This window comes from Stenella coeruleoalba (assembly GCF_951394435.1).
Source record: "Stenella coeruleoalba genome assembly, chromosome: 1".
NCBI lineage: Eukaryota > Metazoa > Chordata > Mammalia > Artiodactyla > Delphinidae > Stenella > Stenella coeruleoalba.
The window spans coordinates 10,190,675-10,211,596 of record NC_137169.1 but is presented as its reverse complement, the minus strand read 5'-3'; the positions used below and the strand labels follow the sequence as shown (position 1 = coordinate 10,211,596).

The following is a 20,922-nucleotide window of genomic DNA, read 5'->3' as shown; positions in this document are numbered from 1 at the left end:
GACAATCTACTGAGCAGCTATTGTTAACTTTCTTTGTATATACATACATCCATTTATCTAGATTTTACTTCCCCAAAATTAGACTGTAAAACACTTGATTAGGCACTGAAATAGAACTGCAGAATCAATTGGTGACAGTCCTGTCAAAAACAAAGCAAAAGGAATGAGTCTTTTACTTTCGCTTTTGGAAGAAAGGAGAGCATCTTGATGCTTCTGTGTTTTCCCTACACATACACAGCCAAGACTCCCGCCACTCATTTCTTCTTTTCTCTCCTGCCCACATTAAACACTGTTGTTTGCGGCAGCTTTCCTGCAGGAACAAAGCCCCCACTCTCGGCTCCTCTGGGCAGGCCTGTGTCTCCCAGCCTGTGACTGCCAGGGCAGTGCCCACCTTCCTAGCCACGAACAACACTTTCTTCCTGCTGCGAGTTAGATATCTGACATACCGCTCGCTACATGCTTTCTGTATTATCTCATTTAACCTTATGCATCAGGTTCATTATTATCCCTTTTTGTAACGTGGAAATTAAGGATCAAAGATTAAATACCTTTCCCAAAGTCACTCACTTAATCAGTAGTAAAGATGGGCTTAATCCCAGCTCTGCTTGACCTCTACGTAACAGTGCCTTCCTCGACCACCCTAGCTAAAGCTGTGAATCCTTCGCTTCCCATCAGCACCTCCAGTCATCTCCCCGATTTATTTTTCTTCATGGTACTTGTGCTCTTTTAAAGTGTGGGATCATCTACTTACTTACTTATTTAGTGACTATCTCCCCAGCTAATACCAGAGTATTAGCTCCATGAGAAGACATTTCAGTCTTTTCATTCACTGCAGTACCTCCAACACCCTGACCAGTGCCTGGCAGAGAGTAGGCTCTCAATAAATAACTATGAAATTAATGAAATGATATACGAACGTATAACTGTCATCATTTAATGAGCACCTACTATGTGACAGGTGCCATGCTAGAAAGTGCTTTGTGGTTACTCTATTTAGTCACCACGAAGTGTCAATATTTTCACTAGCCCGTAAGCACCCCCAGCGAGTTTATTCAAAAACTGGTTGTTTACTAAAACACCTAACTGCACCATTCTAATAAGAGGTTATCCATGTCACACTTCACTCCTTTTCAAACTCACTGTCACACTCACCCTCAGCCTGTACACATGCGAGCATGCCTGACACGCTCCTCTCCCTTTAAAACAAAGAGAAAGTGCAGCCCCACGTGGTATGTTAGGAAGACACAGAATCACAATACAAAATTTAAACTTTACACACCAAAATAACTTAAGCTACTTTACATTAAAATGTTTAAGAGATATTTTTGCCCTGTTTGCCAGCATGATAAAATAAGGAAAATGGAGTAGTCAGTTGGTCTTTTAACAGTCCATATTAGTTACCTTTTATTAACTTAGGAATAAGAAGTCTTGTTTGGATTTATTACCATAGACAGCGGAGTCCCACTCACTCCCCACGCATATATTGACACAGCTACAGACAAACGCAGAGATGGTGCTGGAAAATCCCACACAGTTAAAGGCAGCTGGAGAGAGGCATCAAGAGTCTATAGGCCAACTGGAGAATAATAATAAGGCTGTGCCGACATTTCCTGGCTCCCAGGTCAATGAAGACCTTTGCAAAGAGCAAGGTGTTCCACTTGAGTGAAGTATTTATGTACAGCTCGTTTTGTTACAAAAGAGACTAAGGCATCTACTAAGTCATGCTTAAACTAAAATACTTAGTTTTATATAAAAAGATGAACAATTCCATTTTTTTACAACGTGCAAACAAGTAATTCACAAAGGAATACGCATGGCCAAAACCTCACAGAAAAAAAATTAAATTTACCTAATAATCAAAAATAACTCCAAATTAAGTAATGTTTTTACCTGTCAAACTGGTAAAAATTGTTTCTTAAAGGGAAAAAAAACCCCCAAAAAACAGCATTAGAAAGCAGACATTCCCCCAAAACGCTAATCAGAGAATAAACTGGTTTAATTTTTTCTGGATGGAATTAAGAAATACTGACCAAAGAACTTTAAAATGTACACACACTTTAACCAGCATATACACTTGTAGGAATTTATTCTCATGAGATGACCGGGCAATCATACCATGATGTATGTACGAAGATGTTCACAGCAGCGTGGTTTACTACAGACTGTTTCTAATTCATTGCTAAATGGAGACCACCACAGATTAGTTCAGTATGACAATCCAGGCATACAGTGGAATACTAAGCAGACCTTAACAAGTACTGTGTGTGAATGACTGACTCACGTGGAAACCTGTATCTTCTGTTATCTTTGTATTCCTTAAGAATTTTTTCAGTAAATACACATTATCTCTATAATTAGGAGAAAACAAAGATAACCAGAAGTTGTGGAAATATACTTATCAGTATAAAAGTCGTAATGCACTGATGACTGAATAAAGCCATTTATACAAAGTATGGCTCAGATGATACCATTTTTGTTTTAAACATATTAATATATGAAGAGAAAAATAATCTGAAACTTAAATACGTGACTATGTTAATAATGGTTTTCTCGGAGAAGTGGGATTTATTCATAATTTTTATTTTCTTCTGCTCACCTGAATTTTCTACCTTTCCTCCACTGATTTAGTATAATCTCTAAGTAAAAAAGGGGAAGAGGGTGGGGAGAATGAATGAAAACCCAAGTCTGAAGGAAGGCAGCCAAGATCTGCTGAATGCTAGGCTCACACCCCCCATCCTCTTCCCATCATCATCATCACACATACAAAGTTTTTAAAAAATATGTAGCTTTGGGCTTCCCCGGTGGCGCAGTGGTTGAGAGTCTGCCTGCCGATGCAGGGGATACGGGTTCGAGCCATGGTCTGGGAAGATCCCACATGCCGCGGAGCAACTGGGCCCGTGAGCCACAACTACTGAGCCTGCGCGTCTGGAGCCTGTGCTCCCCAACAAGAGAGGCCGCGACAGTGAGAGGCCCGCGCATCGCGATGAAGAGTGGCCCCCGCTTGCCACAACTAGAGAAAGCCCTCGTACAGAAACGAAGACCCAATACAGCCAAAAATAAATATATAAATAAACAAATTTATTTAAAAAAATATATATGTAGCTTTCTCACTTTTATTGAGAGTCAAACCTTGTAATTAGGAACTGGGATGAAAATGTGTTTTCATACAATTCCTACCTCAGTTGGTCAAACTTTGGTTTCCAATCAGAATTAACTTCAGTGACTGACACAAAGAACCTATCTTTTAAAATGTGACAGAATTTTGCTTAATGTAAGTACAAAGTACTAGACTGCACATGTACCATAACACCACGAGGCTCGGGTAGTGGAAGGACAGGGAGAATTAGAATCCCTTCCTTTCGGGCAGAGACAATGCAAAGGCAGGTAAAACTCCCAGCCCAGCTCAAACTCAACAATGATACATAACAAGTCTATTTCCAAATCTTGATAATGACTAAGAAATACTCAGCTGACTTGATCCCAAGGAGAAATACTTCCATATAATTAATAATTTTTCCTCTATAAACAGTCCCTTTTAACAAAGCAAGGGTACCTGATTATGTACCATTATAAAAAAATTTTTACAAGTTAACTTTCAAATGGAAATTCCCTACTTGGAGAGAAAGAATTGAAGGAAGGGAAGCACCTCTATGCCAAGCACTGGGCTAGATGCTCTACGTGTTATTTTATTTAACCTTTACAAGAACCCTATGAAATATTATTAAGTCCCTTTTACACATGAGGACACTAGGGAAAGATGATAATTTTACTAGAACTCTGAAGTCACTGAGAGTCACAGCCAGGATTCAAACCTGGTTCCCGCATTTACTGCTCCATTTCTATTTTTCTCTCTTTCCAACCCCCTCCTCCCATCCTTAACCTCCCCTGGGTCATCCAGGCCTAACCTCCTTTCCGCCCCTACCACTAAACAAAGACTAGGTATTAACTCACTGTCAAACAGAATGTAATTTTCACACCACCCAATTTCAATTCAATTTAATCCAATCATTTCAAAAGCCCTAAAAATAATCTAAATTCACATTTTAGCACACACTCCAATTTAAAAGCACATTCAAAATTATACCCTCATGACAGACAGAGAAAGGTCTGTAAAGAACCAAACTGTTAAACATAGTTATTATTACCTCATGGGTTGGGGGTGAGGGTTTTAACTGATCATTTACTTGTTATAATATACATGCATTAATTCAAATTTGCAAATTAAAAAAAAAAATCCTCATTCAATTAACATGAATGTATCATCATTCCAACCCTCAACTGTTTGCCTGAGGTCCTTACCCACTCTCAACTTGCAGTAACCAACCTTCTTTGACAGAAATCACTCCCAGGAATTAAGGCAGAGCACCTCCTCACTCTGAGGTAAGTGTTTTACTCATCCAAACCAGTCCCGCCACAGTTAGAGTCTACAGAAGTAAAGCCTTCCGCTGGCTGTTCTCTGGACTTGCCCCTCCACCTGTATGTAGCCTAGAGCTCTAACACACTGTTGATGGACACAGAAACCTCTCCTGGAGGTCCAAGCTCCATTCCAGTGGCTCTGGTTTGTCATATTGTCTGAGGTCCCTTTTCATCTCTTTTCTCTGGGGATCTAGCTTGTTGAATTTCCAACATTATGATCATTTTCCACTTTCCCTGTCTGTCCCTGGAAGACAGACAACATCTAATTATATTTCCATGTGTTCAGACTGACAAAAGGAGTAAAGGGGAGACAGGAGGTTCACATCTCCACTAGCCCAACTTGCATGGCATTTACCTCCCAATGCATTTCCATAAGTAAATAATAACTCAGTGTGCATTCAGAAGTCGATTCCAGGACTTCCCCCCACACAGTACTCTAACTTCTTGGTTCAAATTACAGCCCATACTCTGACATTAGAAGAGAATGAAATTCTAAGCAAAAAATAAAGATCAGTAATCTTTAAATATGCAACCATTTTTTTAAAAAAAGTGTCTTTATCCTCTACATGATCATTCAAGAGTTTCTCTTTGATGCTCAGGTTCAACTAATATTTACTTAGCCAGAGTCATCCATGTCAAGTATTTTCATATATATGATCTCATTTGTAGCCAAACAAATCTATGAGGAGCTTGTTATCCTCATTTAAAAGTAAGGATAAAGGAAAAAAAAAAAAAGGATAACCTTTTGGAATAAGAGCATTTCAAGGAAAACATTTAACGAAAATTATGTCTTTATAAGTTATAAAGAATTGTATTAACACTGCTACCTAGGAAACACTACACCTTCTTGGTCTGTTCACATTCCATTTGTTTTTGAGCGCCAGAATTAGACGCCCAGAGGGCTTGTTAAGGACCATAAGACACCACCCTACAGAAGTAACTTTCCAAGGGCTATAGACAAAAATGGATCTTTGGTATCAACCACTTCACTCTTCAGATTGCTTTAGAAAACCAGGGCTTCTTTTAAGAGCTATTCAAAGGCATCACTGTATCTGAAATATTCTGAAGATTCTAGAATAAGGGAAATAAAAAATCTAATAGGTGGTAGCACATTTTACTACCATAAGCCAACCTATAGGTGATTCTAAAATACAAATTTGAAAACTAAACAGCTGGGCCTCTCAAACCTGCAAAGCCCAGTCCCAGAGCCATCATTACCAAAACCCCACACTGCCTGACCCTTGACCCTCATTTGAAACTACTCTGAGTAAGTTTCATACCTACGACCACACAAATATTTCTGGAAACCCGCACAACAACAGATGCTCAATAAATGTTGACAGGTTCAAAGTAGGCCCCCAATCAACCTCCACAGGATGAATGAAATAACTCATTGTTAAATCAGAAATTCTAACTCTGGATGACGGATGTTTAAAAATTCCATATAACCCTAGAAATCACATAAAAAATGTTGTGTATATATGTGCATTTGTATATTTTCCGGGGAGATTTTCAAAAGGGTCCACAACACAAAAAAGAGTAATAATCTCTAGGCTCTGTTGGTGGGAAGAGCACTGAATAGGCAACCAAGAAATCTGGGCTCTAGACCTAACTCCAAAACCGACCGTTTCAGACATTAAGCAGGTCACCTGCACTCATCTCAGATTTCTCATCTGTGGAAAGATTTAGGGTGTTTCTAGTATTCTTTTATTCCACAAACAAAAATCCCCATGGGGCATTGTCAGTAGTCTATACAATACCACAAATGTTATATGCCAAGCTCAGCGCTCCAGAATTGAGGAAAGTGCCCAGCACGTGGTAAGAGCTTATTCACAAAGAGGGGTTAAATAAGTAAATAAACTCTCAAAGACAATTTTTTTCTTGCACCATACCAAGCTGCCAATCTAAGCACAAGTTAACTCATTCAAAAAGGTCGCTTAATTCTCTGCACTTCAACGTCCTCACCCTCCTGAAGTTCCTGAAAGAATATGATTGGTATAGCAGTTTCTATGACAATGAAATCTATGGCTAGCCCACTTTTAAGTACCAAGTTCCAAATCTTTGCACTCCTATTAACCACACAGCTTCACAGTAAACCTAAGACCCCAGACATGACCTCACTCCCACTGCTTCTCTTTTTCACACACAGAGACCAGGGCTCAGCAAACTTTCTGTAAAGGGCCAGAAAATATTTTCAGTTTTACAAGCCATATGGTCTCTGTCACAACTGCTCAACTTGGCCACTGCAGGGCAAAAGCAGCCACAGGTAATATGTAAACAAATGAATGTTGAGTTCCAACAAAACTTTATTAATGAACTGAAGTTTAAGTTTCATATAATTTTCATATGTCACAAAACATTTGATCTTTGTTTGAAATTACTTAAAAACGTAAAATCCATTCTTAGCTCTCGGACTGTAAAAAAACAGGTGGCAGGTTGGATTTCCCTAGTGATCTAGGTCTTTTGCTAGCATACTAGGCATGGTTTAGAGGCTGGAAAGGAGCAGTAAGAGCTGAGTGGTACTTTCTGAAAAAAGGTTCTGTAGAATCAGCTGGTTGACTTCTCTAGTCTCATATCTTCTTGCCTCCATTTTTAAATTAGAAATAATTTGAAATTAGAAGAGTTGAGATAGCAAAGATTATGAAATGTACTTGTTAATATCTGATCGTAACAGTGTGAATGATAAAAAGTTTGTTTTCACTTCTGAAAAAATTAAAGTCTTCTCATTATAGAGAAATAATTTCTCTATCAATTTTAGCTGAAATGCAATTCTACTTCTTCCCTCCATCCACCCGACTCAAAATTTGTTGCCTAAATGAATAACATGCAAATGGAAGCAGTGAACTATCAGTTTTCATCTATAAGAATGGGGGGAAGAAACTATTAAAAACATTAACAGTACTGGTTTTAAAGAGCTAGGAAGGGACTTCCCCGGGAGTCCAGTGGTTAGGACTCCACGCTTCCACTGAAGGGGGCACAGGTTCAATCTCTGGTCGGGGAACTAAAATCCCACATGCCGTCTGGCACGGCCAAAAAACAAAAAAAGAATAGGAAGGAATATTTACTCTTGGTAGCTATGTAAATTAGTACAATCCGTTTGGAGGCCTGTTAGGAAAATTTACCAGAAGTTAAAATGTACATAACTTTTGACTTAGCAATTACACTTCTAGGAATTTATCTTAAGAAGATAACCAGACAAGTGAACAAAAATGTATATACAGTGAGTTTCATACTTTGAAGAACTGTTTGTTTTTTTAGTTTTATTGGAGTCTAGTTGATTTACAATGCTGTGTTTTCTGCTGTACAGCAAAGTGACTCAGTTATACGTATCTATGTATTCTTTTTCATATTCTTTTCTCTTATGGTTTATCACAGGATATTGAATATAGTTCCCTGTGCTTTACAGTAGGACCTTGTTGTTGATCCATCCTATACTAGCATCTGCTAATCCCAAACTCCCAATCCTTCCCTCCCGAAGAATTGTTAATATCATGAAAAGATTAAAGCTACTTAAATGTCCACTGGTTGAACAGTGGAAGGATACAATGGAATTCTAGGTACTATATAAGAAATAATGATGTAGATAAGCATTTGACATGGACACATCCATAACATATTAAGAGAAAAAAGCACGTTACAAAATTGCATACATATACTGTTTGATCTCAACTGTATGAAATGTCTATATATGGTGTTTGTATACGTACCAGTGTGTGTGAGAGAAAAAAAAAAACAGGACAGAGAAGCAGAACTAAAAGAATGCACACCATGATGTTCACTGGTGATTTTTACTTTCTTGTTTATAGTTTTCTGTATTGTTTATATTATTTTACAGTTGAGCATGTATTACCTTTATAATTTAAAAAGGACTTATTAGAAGGTACGACACCAAAAGTGGACCATAATATAAACCATGGACTCTGGGTGATAATGGTGTGTCGTTGTAACAAATGTCCCACTCTGGTAGAAATGTGGATAGTGAGGAAGTTGTGTGTATAGGGCTCATGGGGGAGATTTCAAAACTCTTTGTACTTTCTGCTCAATTTTCCTATGAACATTAAACTCTCTAAAAAATAAAGACTAATTTTTTTAAAAAAGGACTTATTAAAACATGCAAACAATTCAAAAGTTCTGTTCATCAGAAGCAATTTAAGCCCCACGGAAGTGACTGTGAAAGGCTTTTACCAGAAGTGGCTTTAGAATACTGCACGTTGCTCACTGCGTGTGTGCGCGTTTTGGTTTTTTTGGGTTTTTTCGGGGGGAGGGGGGTAGTTGAGAGAAGTATTACATAAAGTCCAGCCTTTAGCCTGCCAGCAATTCCCCACCAGGAACTGACCAAAGAGTGCTCTCCTCTTTCCAGAACCTGACTGTTTTGTGCATTCACCCTGAGGATACTCTACTGTTTCTCTCGTTATTTCTGATTTAATAGAATGCTTTCAGTGAAAACTTAAGAGGACTTGAGACTGCGTTAGATAATAAAGGGCTCAAGAAAAGCAATTTAACACTTTCTCTCAGATTAGCTTTAAAATGGAGTTTTAGCTGAGGCAAAAGACCAGGCTGCTAAAAGATAAACTGGCCTTAAGGGGCTTTAATGGGAAGAACAAATGCCAAGATGAGATTTTAATGATAAGCCGTTTCTGTTACATTAATTGGGGGCGTTCTGTTGCAACTCTGAAGATAAGACCAAGGTTGGAGTAAGTTAATGGGGAAACACTAAATTTTACCTGGATTTTTATTTTCTTCTTTATAAGAAATATGTACATTATAATTTACACTTCCTATACTTTGCCAAATACATACCTCCACATGTGTATGTCATATATATCTACTTTTATTTTAACACAGCAAAAGGCTTAAAGGTTTCTGCACGGACTATATACCTCAGAGTTGAAACTATCTGAATGACAGCCAGATTTTTTTTTTTTTAATTGCAGGGAGGAAAAGCCAGCCTTGATAAGAACTAAATGTTTAAACCTGACTAACAAGAATCGGCAACGTCATAAGGATTCCCAAACTGTGGCAGTATATAAGTAGAAGCATCTTAAATTAACAGTGGGATGCTAACAAGTTTATAGGAAAAATCGAATCTCTAACACATAATGGCTCCAAATTATAATTTTCACCAAGCTACTATGAATTCATACTCTGTATGAATTTCAATACAAATGAAGCTTGATTTACAAAAGGCACTGTTAGTAATTTATACAATATGCCCAACAATATCAAATTGTTATGTCGAGTAAAACAGGTACCATAAACTTAGGTTTACTATTACTGACATTTGTTCAACCTTAGCTACACACAGAACTAGAGTAAGCATTTCCTGGTTCCCTGACATATCCTAACTAGGATTAACGCTAACCTGGTAGAGCATATTTGTTGGTTTCACTTGGGAAACTTCTAAAATTAAAAATGCTGTTTATTTTGGAAGATAATTTTGTGGTCAAGACAATTTTAAGTGTTCAGGCATTATCTTGAGTAATTTTTTTTTTGGTTGGGCAGTTTTTCTACAAATACAGCACTCTTTTCACTCAAAAGTTGTGAAATAACACAAAGTAATCACTCCCTTGGTAAATGGTCATTTCCTAAGTCCCCTTGGGTTAACTGTCACTAGATTTATTATAAGGGATTCAAAGAAACTCTCAAAATTACTTAGAGAAACCGTCAGAATTTTCAAGGCAAGAAACACTGTTCGTAGCACTGAGGAAAATAGCAACACACCTCCAACGGACAAATGCCACCGAACTTCTTGATGGAAAGTGTCCGGACATTTCCTAGGCGTATCTTATTTTTAGACTTTTATATGTTTACATATGAAACAGATGTGATTCAATCTAAGACAATCTGAAAGAAATGCTTTTCCTTACCATCAAAAAATTTCACTTGCTTTAAAAAGGAGTCACACCATTGAGTTCTACAAGAACATGAGGAGCTTCCCGTGGGCACCTGATCTGAATTAAGTTCAACAGAAATGCTGAATTCACATGCAACTCTCCGGCAAACAATAACAAGATATTTTATCTTTACAGCTTTCTTAATGAGATTATTTTTTATTCTCCCCACTTTTAAATTGAGGGTTTTAGGGCCCAGAGGTTAAGTGCCCTGCCCAAAGTTACAAAGGTGGGATGTGAACCCAGGCAAGCCAATGAAACATTTTTAACCGCCGCATTGCCAGGCAGGAGACGTGGGTTCTGGTTCTGCACTGACAACACTCTCGACACGTGGGCCCCACAAGGAGAAGTTGCTCCCTCTGCTCTGGATGGCTTCCCTGAGTACGGAGTGTGCGAACACTCCCTCTCTTCTAGGACTGTTGTGAGAACGTGAAATGAACAGAATGAAAGCCTTTCTAAAAGTCCAAAGCACTATATAAATATACCATGTGCTAAATATGTCCAACTCTGAATGTTCCAGCAACACAGAGATTAGCTTCTAAAATATGGAGAAGACCCTAACAACGCTGTATTTGCGGCCACCTTGGAGTGTCTTTTATGGTATCTGTCTGCAAGCCTGTAAAGTGGCAGACCAAAGTCCTGGCTGCAAAGTCCTGAACAAGGCAAATAAAAAGTAGATCTGACATTTATTGTTGAGGACAGCCAAGCACTTTCAAAATACAAACGTAAAATCAGTCTGTATCTAAGGAAACACATTTTCTCTCTAACAAAAATATTCTTGATTTTAAAGAACACATTAAGATGATTATTTTAATTTCAGAATGTCAAATCCTAAGAGAACAGAATATCCTAAAAAATGTACAGAACTCTGATAAACAAAGGACCAGAATTATTTCTTACCTCCCACATGTACACATTATTCTTAACCTGAGATCTTTTTTTCTTATCACCAACAAATGGCCCAAACTTTTTGCCTTTTAAAATTGGCTTAGTGGCCCAGACACCTAGAAAATAAAACCAATATTTTCATAATGTATTGTGGTTATTTTAAAGACTAAAGCATTAAAAGCAATTCGGTTTCACAAAATACTTAAAAGGCTAGACAGCCTAAAAGCAAGACAATGTTAAATTAATCGAGATCACGCAAGATCAAATTAAATCAAGTATTCAATGGGGATATTTATTTTTCTTCTTTATGTTCTTCCGTATTTTCCTAATAGCCTGCAAAGAACCTATACTGTTTTATAAGTAGGACAGATTATTTTATATTTGCTTGTTTTTAATTTTTACATGTAAAACTACCCAGACAGCATAATCACAAACACTTGGAGAAGAGCAAAATCACAACAATTAAAAGGGAAAAAAATATTGGAATGTAGCAAAACTACAAATAAATTTTAAGTTCTTCTTTCTGCTTTTCTACAGATTTCAAGTTGTCCCCAATGAACATAAGTTGCTTTTATAAAGGGTTAGAAACATAGTTTCGAATAAATATTTTTGAAGTTTGTTTGCTCAATGTGGAAAACGCTCTCCTCTCTGTGTTTCCTGAAAACTTGAACAACTCACTTTTCAGAGTTTCAGGCAACTCAGATTTATGCTGCTTTGTGGTATTCTCAGGGATACTTCTATTTTCTCCACACTGACCACAAGGCAAACAAGCAAGATGCAGAAGCAGTGGGGAAAATAGCAGGAGATGCCCTGGAGTCAAGGGAACCAGCGCCAGGGTGACTCTTACTGTGAACAGGTTCCGTCACCTTCTGGCCTCAGGTACCTCACCTACAGACGGAGGCTGTGGTCTCAGCCAGTCCTGCCCAGCTACGATGAACTAATTCCACTGCCTATAAGTCTGCTATGAATCCCATTTGTTATCCCAGCTAATAAGTAATTAGTGGAGATATAAAATCAACTACTTTCATGAATAACACAATATAAATGCTCAAATTACTCACTGAATACTTTTCAATGAGAATTAGGAAAAGCATTTATTAAAAATTTATTCATACACATACACACATAAACTGGAATATCAGAAGTACATTTTTAAAAACAGAAAACAGGACAGAAACATGATATATTCCAAGACTGTACTTTGACTAATTTTTATAACTTATTTCCTTAGCCTTCTGTCTAAAGATTAGGACACAAAAACAAGACTAAATACAAAAAAAGCTTGGCTGTATTCAACAAGAAATTCCAGCCAGAAGCACTGGAATACACTCATGTCATCATTCACTAAAATATCTACTGAGCGTCAGGTACTGGAGACATAAGCTAAATAAGAAATGAAGGCACTCACAATCAGTGAAAGGGACAGATGTGAAAACAAATACAAAATAATGAAATAAATATAACAGCATAATCACACTCAAATCACAGTGAAATCAGAGGAGGGAGCAATCCATCCTACGGGAAGAAGAGCCCCGGGGAGACACGGAGGAAGGGGGCTGCTCAGGCTGAATCACCGAGGATGGTGGATGGGTGAAGGTGTGCTTCTGGTTTAATTTTATAATCTATGTCCACCCTGGATTCTTAACTGGAAAACATAATCTTCTGAGTCAGAGTACAGATGTGTTGCTTTTAGAGTGAGCTCCCTACCTGAGAAGCCCCAGAGGAAGCCTCGCCACAGCCTGCCCTCCCTTCCCTCTCCTTCTCTGACCCCAGTGCTCACCAACCCGAGTCTTGTCAACAGCAGATGGGAAAAGCCTCACTTCCTCTGGAAGGCCTCGAAGCACATGTTCAGGTACCTCGGCCAGGGTCTCGGCGGCTGCCACAGGCTCAGCGTTCTGCAAGTGAAGAAGCAGAAGGATAACAGCAGAAGGAAGAAAACCCAGCTCCTTTTTGATTTTTTTCTGGCCCAATAAGCAAATAAGCAAAAATGTAACTGAAACCCGAAGCTGGCAAGCCAGACCAAGATGATGATGTCAAGCGTTTGAGAAGTGGCTTTGATGGTTGTCTGTGAGTCTCCAAAGGAAACCACTGTAACCTTCAAGCATGTCTGTGTTAATCTATTTTGTTCCAGCCACCTGTGGCCATTTTAAAAACATGTAAATCTCTGGCACCATATTGTTTTAAACTCCCACAGAATCTGGCAGCAAAATACAGCTCAAGCTTACTTTTAAGTCATAGGCTACCATCAGCATTTAAGGACATTAAAAAAATAAAAACCAGCACTCCCTACTTAAATGAACACTGTTGGCACATGCTGTAAAGGCCGTGCCAGCCAATCGGACCCCCATCCCATCCATGCTTTCATCCCTCCAGCAACAACCCCTTGACGGGCTTGAGGATTCCCAGCAAGAACACTACAGTTTATTCTGGGCCCTCCATGGAAGTGAGACCTTTCCAGGAAACGGTATACTATACGACTGTATACCAAGTAACTAAACAGCAAAGTCCCCACAATATCACAAAGTCTCTAAGAAAGAGAGAATTTAGAAATTACTAAGTATATGCCAAAATTCTTAAGAAATAAGATTACTATTAGATAGATGTATGTAAGGTAACGGAAAGGGGAGATTTGAGCCAACTCATAGAACATGACTGTTAGTCTAAAGATAACTTTCAAATTAAAGGAAAATCAAGTGGCCATTAACTGGCACCACATATACCCTGAAGAACTGATGTGCAGATCGTGACCCCGCCAAGAAGGATGGGTTTTGTAGTCTGAATGTTTTTTATTTCACTGCAGAGGGAAACATTTCTCAAGGACTTTCAAAGAAACCGACATAGGGAAAAAGCAAACTCCAAGCTAAAAAGATTAATTTTCCCAGAACAATGAAGATCTTGTAGTTATTAAGAATGTTTTGTGCCAAGGAAAGAATATCATCCAAATTTCTGTACTCCTAGCATTTCAGTTTTTAAAAAAACATATCAATAGGCTGCTTCGAGAGAAATAAATCCCGCCGCAACAAGCATGTCACTAGGAGGGTCTACTGTGCTATTCTGAGTTGAAATGTGCAAAAGTGGGCATCGAGGCACCAGGGTTCATTCCCTGGACAGGGCAAAGGTGACGGTGCATACACTCCAGAAGCACAAATACTTCCACCCTGCTTGATTTATGCCTTGGTCCTGACAGTATCACCAAGCACAAGTTCAACGCCTTCCCAGACATGGGAATATCAAAACTGGCCCAGAAAATGGTCTTATGGTATTTTTCATTAGCTAAAGCGTGAATAAATTTAGCACACAAATTTCTCACTTCTAAATACAGTGCCCTCATTCTAAAAATTTTCACGTATAAACTGGAATTTCGGAAACGTGAATAAATTTTTCCAAAGAGGGAAAAGGTGTTAAATTGGTAGTTGCTATCCTAGGCTACATAATAATTATTTTTAACTTGGATAAATTACACAATATTAACAAGTACTAGCCGCAGTGATGAGTCCTATTAGCACATGGCCAGTTAGCACAGTCAGTGGGAATTTTCTTCCCCTTTCTCAGATGGGACCCAGGCGAAGATTTTAAAGGTTTTGACACCACTTAGCCTCCCCAGAAGCTCTGAAAAGACAGTGCGTCAGCCAACTCAAACTGATACTTCCAGGCAGTATTACAATAATATTAATGACTTAATGTGTACCGGGAACTTCCTCAGGCCTCAGTGCAAGGCACTGTGCTAACCCTCTTGTGTGCAAGCTTACTCCAAACAGCCCAAGAGGCAGGCACTGTCAATGCCCCCTCCCAGCTCCCCTCTCCCTCACCACACACACAGAGGAGGAAACTGAGGCTTAGGGAAGTGGTCCAGGCTGCTCAAGGACAGGATTTGAGACTCCGTCTGTCTCTCCCCAGAGCCCGAGCCCGTAACTACTGTGGTATTTGGGTATGTTAAAATTCTGCTGGATCGGGTATGAGGCCCTAATATAAAACATGGTGACTATGGTTGACAGCATGTATTACAGAACTGAAAATTGCTAAGACAGTAGAACTTAAATGTTCTCACCAAAAAAAAGAAAAAGATAAATATGCAAGGTGATGGGTATGTGAATTAAGTAGATGGTAGGAATTCTTTCACAACGTATAGGTATATCAAACCACCACGATGTACACACACTTTAGACATCTTACAATTTTATTTGTCAATTATACCTCAATAAAGCAAAGATTTCAAAAAAGAAAAGATTCTGCTGGAATATAATCTGAGAATCTCTGTCCTAAAACCTCCAAACTTCCCCAGAAATGTCAACAGGAGATGGCACCTAAGGCAGGACTGGTCATTCCCACAGGAAATTTGTAACTTGAGGATAAGTTGAAGATCATGGATATTAAAATTTCTGAGACACCTGTGAATATAAAGGACCTCAGCAGAGGTGCCACAGGAAAAGGAAATAAGGAAAGTCCCCACACATGTATTTACTTGCTTTCAGCAAAACCATTATTTTTAATTTGGGCTCCTTCAGTTAGTAGAGGAAAGCTTTTTTTCCTGTTTATTTCCATACCCTTGACACTCCAAAGGGACTCAACTGAAACCGGAGGACCTCAGTCCAGACACTGGCCAGCTCCAGGGCCTTCCTCTCACCTCTCCGGCTGTTGCAAACGCCACTGCAGTGGCTGTGGCTGCAAACTGCATGGAACATCTTCAGGGAATCAGAAGTAGAAGACGGTAGGACGGCTTGCCTAAACAGAACCACCCTCTCCCCCCCTTCCCTATTTTTCCTTCATAGCTCTTACCACAATTTTAAATAATTACTTGTATCATTATGTGTTTAATGCACCTCCCCCGTCAGACTGCAGGGAAGACAGATTGTGTCCACCTTACTCCATGTTGCATTCCCAGTGCTCAGCAACAGACTTGAAATGTTTGTTGTCATTTAAGTACTTGAATGAATAAATGATTCTTGCAAGTTAACTTAAACCTTTTTTAGAAAAAAGAAAGCTAGGAAAAAATTAAATAGCAGAGTCGTCTATCTGAAAGCATTTTCTCTATGAGTGCCTGAATTTCTTGAATTCGAGGTAGGTATTTCTGGGTCAATGTAAGGATCCTTTTTTAGAAAATGTGATATGCTCTCAATTCCAAGCAACCAGTTTACAAGTAAACCTTTGGAACAAAAGAATATTTAAAAGAAAATTTCTCTTCCCAACACACTCATAAACTGGGATCTCTTTCATATACATACACACACACACATAATCACTTTTTTATATATATATATATAGATAGATATACATCTAATACCATACATATATATATATATATATATAGTATTAGATAGGTAGACAGATAGTATTAGAGGTAATACCACACTCTAAACAGAGTCATCTTGGTGCTTACACTAAAGAATCACAATCCTGGGAATACTTGTTAGGTTGATTTTGTCTAAAAGAAACTGTAACGTCTAGTTAAAAGATTTCTGAGTCCCTTCTGTGGGCCAGGCAATGTTTTAAGCATCACATATGCCTTAACAATGTTATTACTCTAGTGAAGAAGACAGACAGTGCTTGGTACTTATTGATGCTCTGAAGAGAAATCAAGCACAAGAAGGGGACACAGTGTTGGGAGAAGGGGCAGGGTGCTATTTTAGACAGAGGGCTTAAGGAAGACCTCTCTAGAAGTAGGAAGGGAATCTTGTGACAATATGCAGGATAAACAGGTCAGGAAAGGACCTTGCTGAGTTAGGAATAAGTGTGGTGTGTTCAGAGAACAGACAGGCAACTAGACCAATATGTCCACGGCAGAGCGGAGAAGAGAAGAGCGGCCAGCGCTGTGTGTGTGTGTGGCGGGGGGGCGGGGGGTGATGCCATTGGAGAACCGTGAACCACACAGAATGAGAGGGGTAGAAGGTAAGCAGCCGGAGGCCAGGCTGCACACTCCAGGAAGGAACCCTGGCTGCTCCTCTTTCCAGAGGGGCCAACGGCCTCCCAGCACCCCACCCCTGCTGTCCCAGAATAAAGGCACATTTCCATTTCAAGGGTTTCTGACACTGACCACTGTGATAAGCACGGGGGAAGCTACGAGGGCTTCTCTACTTTCCTGTTATATAATAGAAAACGTAAGAACTCTTTAATTCCCTACTTAATGAAACAAGTATCAGTGAACTGATCTGGATTGGTATGTATTAAATTTAACATAGTAAGTTTAAGTTAGTAAGTTAGTTATTAACTGTTAATTGACCTCCTTAATTCCATGTCTCCAACTTCCTACCTCAAAGTTAAAGAAAGTCAATATCCCCTCTCTCCCCCAACTAATGGCCACAAGTTGTCCATCATTCAATCACTAACAAACACTTCCCAAGTGCCTGCTCCGGGCTGGCATGTGCTGGTGGTGAAGATACTACGGTTAATACAGCTGCCCCAGGCCCCCTTCTCAAGAGGCTCCCCAGCAGAGGAACTCTTATTCTGCTTCCTAACACAAGAAACCTTACGGGTATTTGGAATCTCCAGTTTTGACCTTGCTGTGGAGCCTCTTAAAGGTCCTTCTATGCTTTCCTGCAATACTCTTCCTCTGGCCGAGGATGACCTTCGCATGCTGGATAATGGGGAGCTCAGGGAACATGACTCTCACACCTTCCTCTGGGCCAGGCTCTGTGCTAACAAGCACTTTCTGCACATCACCTCACCGAATCCTCACCATAATCAGAGCTAACGCTGATGGAGTATTCAGGATACTAATCAGACACTATTCCAAGCTCTTTCTACAGCACCTCATTTAATCTTTACACTATCATGCTGGTTGTGGGTTCTTTTATAACCCCATTTTACAGATGAAGCTGAAACCTGCCTATACTCCCAGCTAGTAAGTGGCAGAGGTAGGATTCAAACCCAGACAGTCATGCTTCAGGAGCAGGAATCCCAAATACCAAGTCTTAGAGTAGCCCTGTCGAGTAACTTTCCCAAATTACATAAAATAGTGGAGCCCAGGTAAATTCCAGACAGGAATTTAACAGACAGGAGTCCACATTTAAACTACTAAACCAGTGGGGTCGCGCACTATAATCCGGTGGTGCCTGGGAAGTCCCTTTCGAGGGTCCACAAGGTCAGAGCCATTTTTATAATAATAATAAGACGTTATCTGGCTTTTTCACTCTCAGATGTGTACAGGGGAGTTTTCTGGAGGCTCTGACATGTGCTGATGTCATCATGCCACTGGCTAATGGAATGTGTGATTGTTTAATCTTGTGCTTTAACTTTTCTGAGTCATGAATAAGGGCTGTAGTCTGACTAACATCACTGTACCAAGTGGATTCCGTGGTACTGATATCGTACTAGACGTTACCATCCGGGGAAGGTGAGTGCAGAGGACCGTACAGGACTCTACTACTTTTGCAATTTCCTGTGTATCTATAATTATTCCACCCCCAAAGTTTTAAAATTTGTTTCAATTTCATGGTAAATATCCAAATACATAATCCACGTGAACAAAAAGCTTGAGAATGGCTGGACTGAGGAAGACCACCCCTGACCTTCCGGTACCTCCCATCTCCGGACTGAGAGGCAGAGAACAGGAGAGTGTGGTGATGCGAGGGAAGAGGCTGGACCCACATATTTGTGCCTCCCCCCATGCCAAGCTTCCTGAGCACAACTGGAGGGGGTGCTCCCCTATAGGCACAAGGGTTTGTTCGGTTTTTTTAAGGTTTCACTGCTAATCACCAAAGGAGAACAAGTAAAACAGACTAGAACAAACTGAGTTAAGTGGCTTCAAAATATTAAAGGCAACAACTTATCGTCGATGCCCGTCAGGGGTCCTGCAAGGATGGACAAGGAGAACAGAGTTCCTACCCTTTGCTTTAAGCCCCAGATGGTGGGACTGCGACCCCATCAAGGCCTGAGGACTCCTAAGGGAGCCAGTGTGTGTCGGTGCTCCAGGCCCCTGCCCCACCCAGAGGAAGCCTGTCTCCAGTGTCCTACCGGGCAAGGGTCCCCATCAGGCCAGCTTCCCACGCTCTCGCCTCTCACTGCACGCTGCACCCTGACGCACTGATGGGTTGGCCTGTTTGATGGCCTCTCCACCAGAGGCAAAGCCGAGGTCTCAGACACACAGGGCAGGTCTGTTTCACTCGCCCTGCCCCCGGAGCCCAGCACAGGATGCGTAGCTCAGAGCAGTGGTCGCAGTGAACAGTCAAATAAACAAGTGTCTGGCAATCAATGTCAAGAGGTCCAGGCGCACAGACGGCTGTAAGTGGATATGGCTCGACTGGTAACAGAGTCCAGGGGAGTGGATGAGATTGGAGAGCAAGAGAAGAGTGAGGACGAGCCCTCAGGACACCACTATCTCAGAGTGAAAGCAGCAGAGGAGGCCTAGAAGAAGACAGCCCAGAGGCAGTGAGGTACCAGAAAGGCCAGGAAAAGGTTCAAGGAAGGGAGAGAGGTCAACAGTCAAACGCTGCTGGTGAGGTTTCAAAATCTGCTGTGTCTGATCCCTTCCCTCCAGGGCCCACCGCCGCCCTCCTTTAACGCTGGAACAGCCCAGCAATCCCACCCATCCAACAAACGCCCAGTCTCTGTCCCACGTGCCACCACAGCGCTACCCTAGGAACCTAGGAAAGCAACAAGGAGGGCAGGGGGTCCTGCCCACCTGCGGCCCACAGCCTACTGCTTTAGTTAGGGTAGCTGGGGGGGGAGCAAGAGCATCCCAGAGAATGACACTGAGAATGACACAGAGACTTGGACTTGAAAGATGAGAATGAGCCATGTGTGAAGGCCTGAGCCTTCCAAAGAAACGTCCTGAGGAGACCAAAGGGCTTGGCAAGTTCAGGAACAAAAAGAGGCCACTGCGGCCAGGTCAGAGTGAGCCAGGGAGAAAGCAGAGGCAGTTGCCACCAGATCCTGCAGAACCTTCACGACCAAGGTACAGAGACCAGACGGCCTTTGGAGAGCGGTGGGGCGCTGCAGGGTTTGGGGCAGGGGAGTGACGAGATGTGACATAGTCTTCTGGCTTCTAGTCTATTCCATATTCAACTTCTCCGAACGCTCTGCCTTCTCTATTAGTCAACCTATAAAGCATCTGGTTCAAAGCTCTTCTAAAAACATTCTAAATAAAGTCCTGTAGTTCCTCTACTGGTTTTAGAAACTTTCACAGTTCAAGGGAAGCAAAGAAAATGAGGTACCTGAGAGCTTTCTCACCCTGACATACCCGTGCCCCTTGTCCAGAAGGTTCTGATGCAGGGTGGGAATGGAGTGGGGGCTGAGCAGGAAAAGGAGCTTTCTGTTGCCTCCCAGTGAGTCTGTTACTGGCAAGACTGAGTTGCAACTTCTCAAACCACCTTCATCCAAAGCAGCAAACTGTGGACCTACAGCCTTTCAAGTCAGATAGTTTGTTTGCTATACCCACAGATTTAAAAAAAAAAAAAAAAAACAATTCTATTGGAAGAAAACTCCCCATTTTACTCTTCAAAGTTCCTTCCTGGCCCCTACAGACACAACCCTCTGGCTCTTCCTGCCCTCACCAGCCTAGGTCCTCTTACTCCTCTGGGGCTCTCACAACCTACAATGACCCAGACCACTGGTGCTTCTGACCCTCAATTCCTCTGACCAGTCAATATCCTCTACATCCTTCCAGGTCAAGTTCACATCCCAGTTCCTCCATGAAGACATTCCAAACAATGCAGGATTGTCCACTTTCCTGGCTTCCTGTACGGTCAGCTTTATGCTCTATATATATAGTACTTCAAGGCACGTGGAGAAC

General features: G+C 40.7%; 1 protein-coding gene across 5 annotated transcripts in view; it reads right to left on the bottom strand.

The window, feature by feature from the left end:
• Positions 1 to 20,922, bottom strand: part of PRDM2 (PR/SET domain 2) — a 118,678-nt gene that overhangs the window by 74,959 nt on the left and 22,797 nt on the right. For all 5 annotated transcript variants that reach the window (XM_079945365.1, XM_079945367.1, XM_079945364.1 and 2 more), the window contains 2 exons: positions 12,976 to 13,090; positions 11,208 to 11,311 (listed from right to left, as the gene is read on the bottom strand). In XM_079945365.1, the coding sequence (XP_079801491.1) occupies positions 11,208 to 11,311; positions 12,976 to 13,090 (219 nt within the window). The remainder of the gene's footprint in view (positions 1 to 11,207; positions 11,312 to 12,975; positions 13,091 to 20,922) is intronic.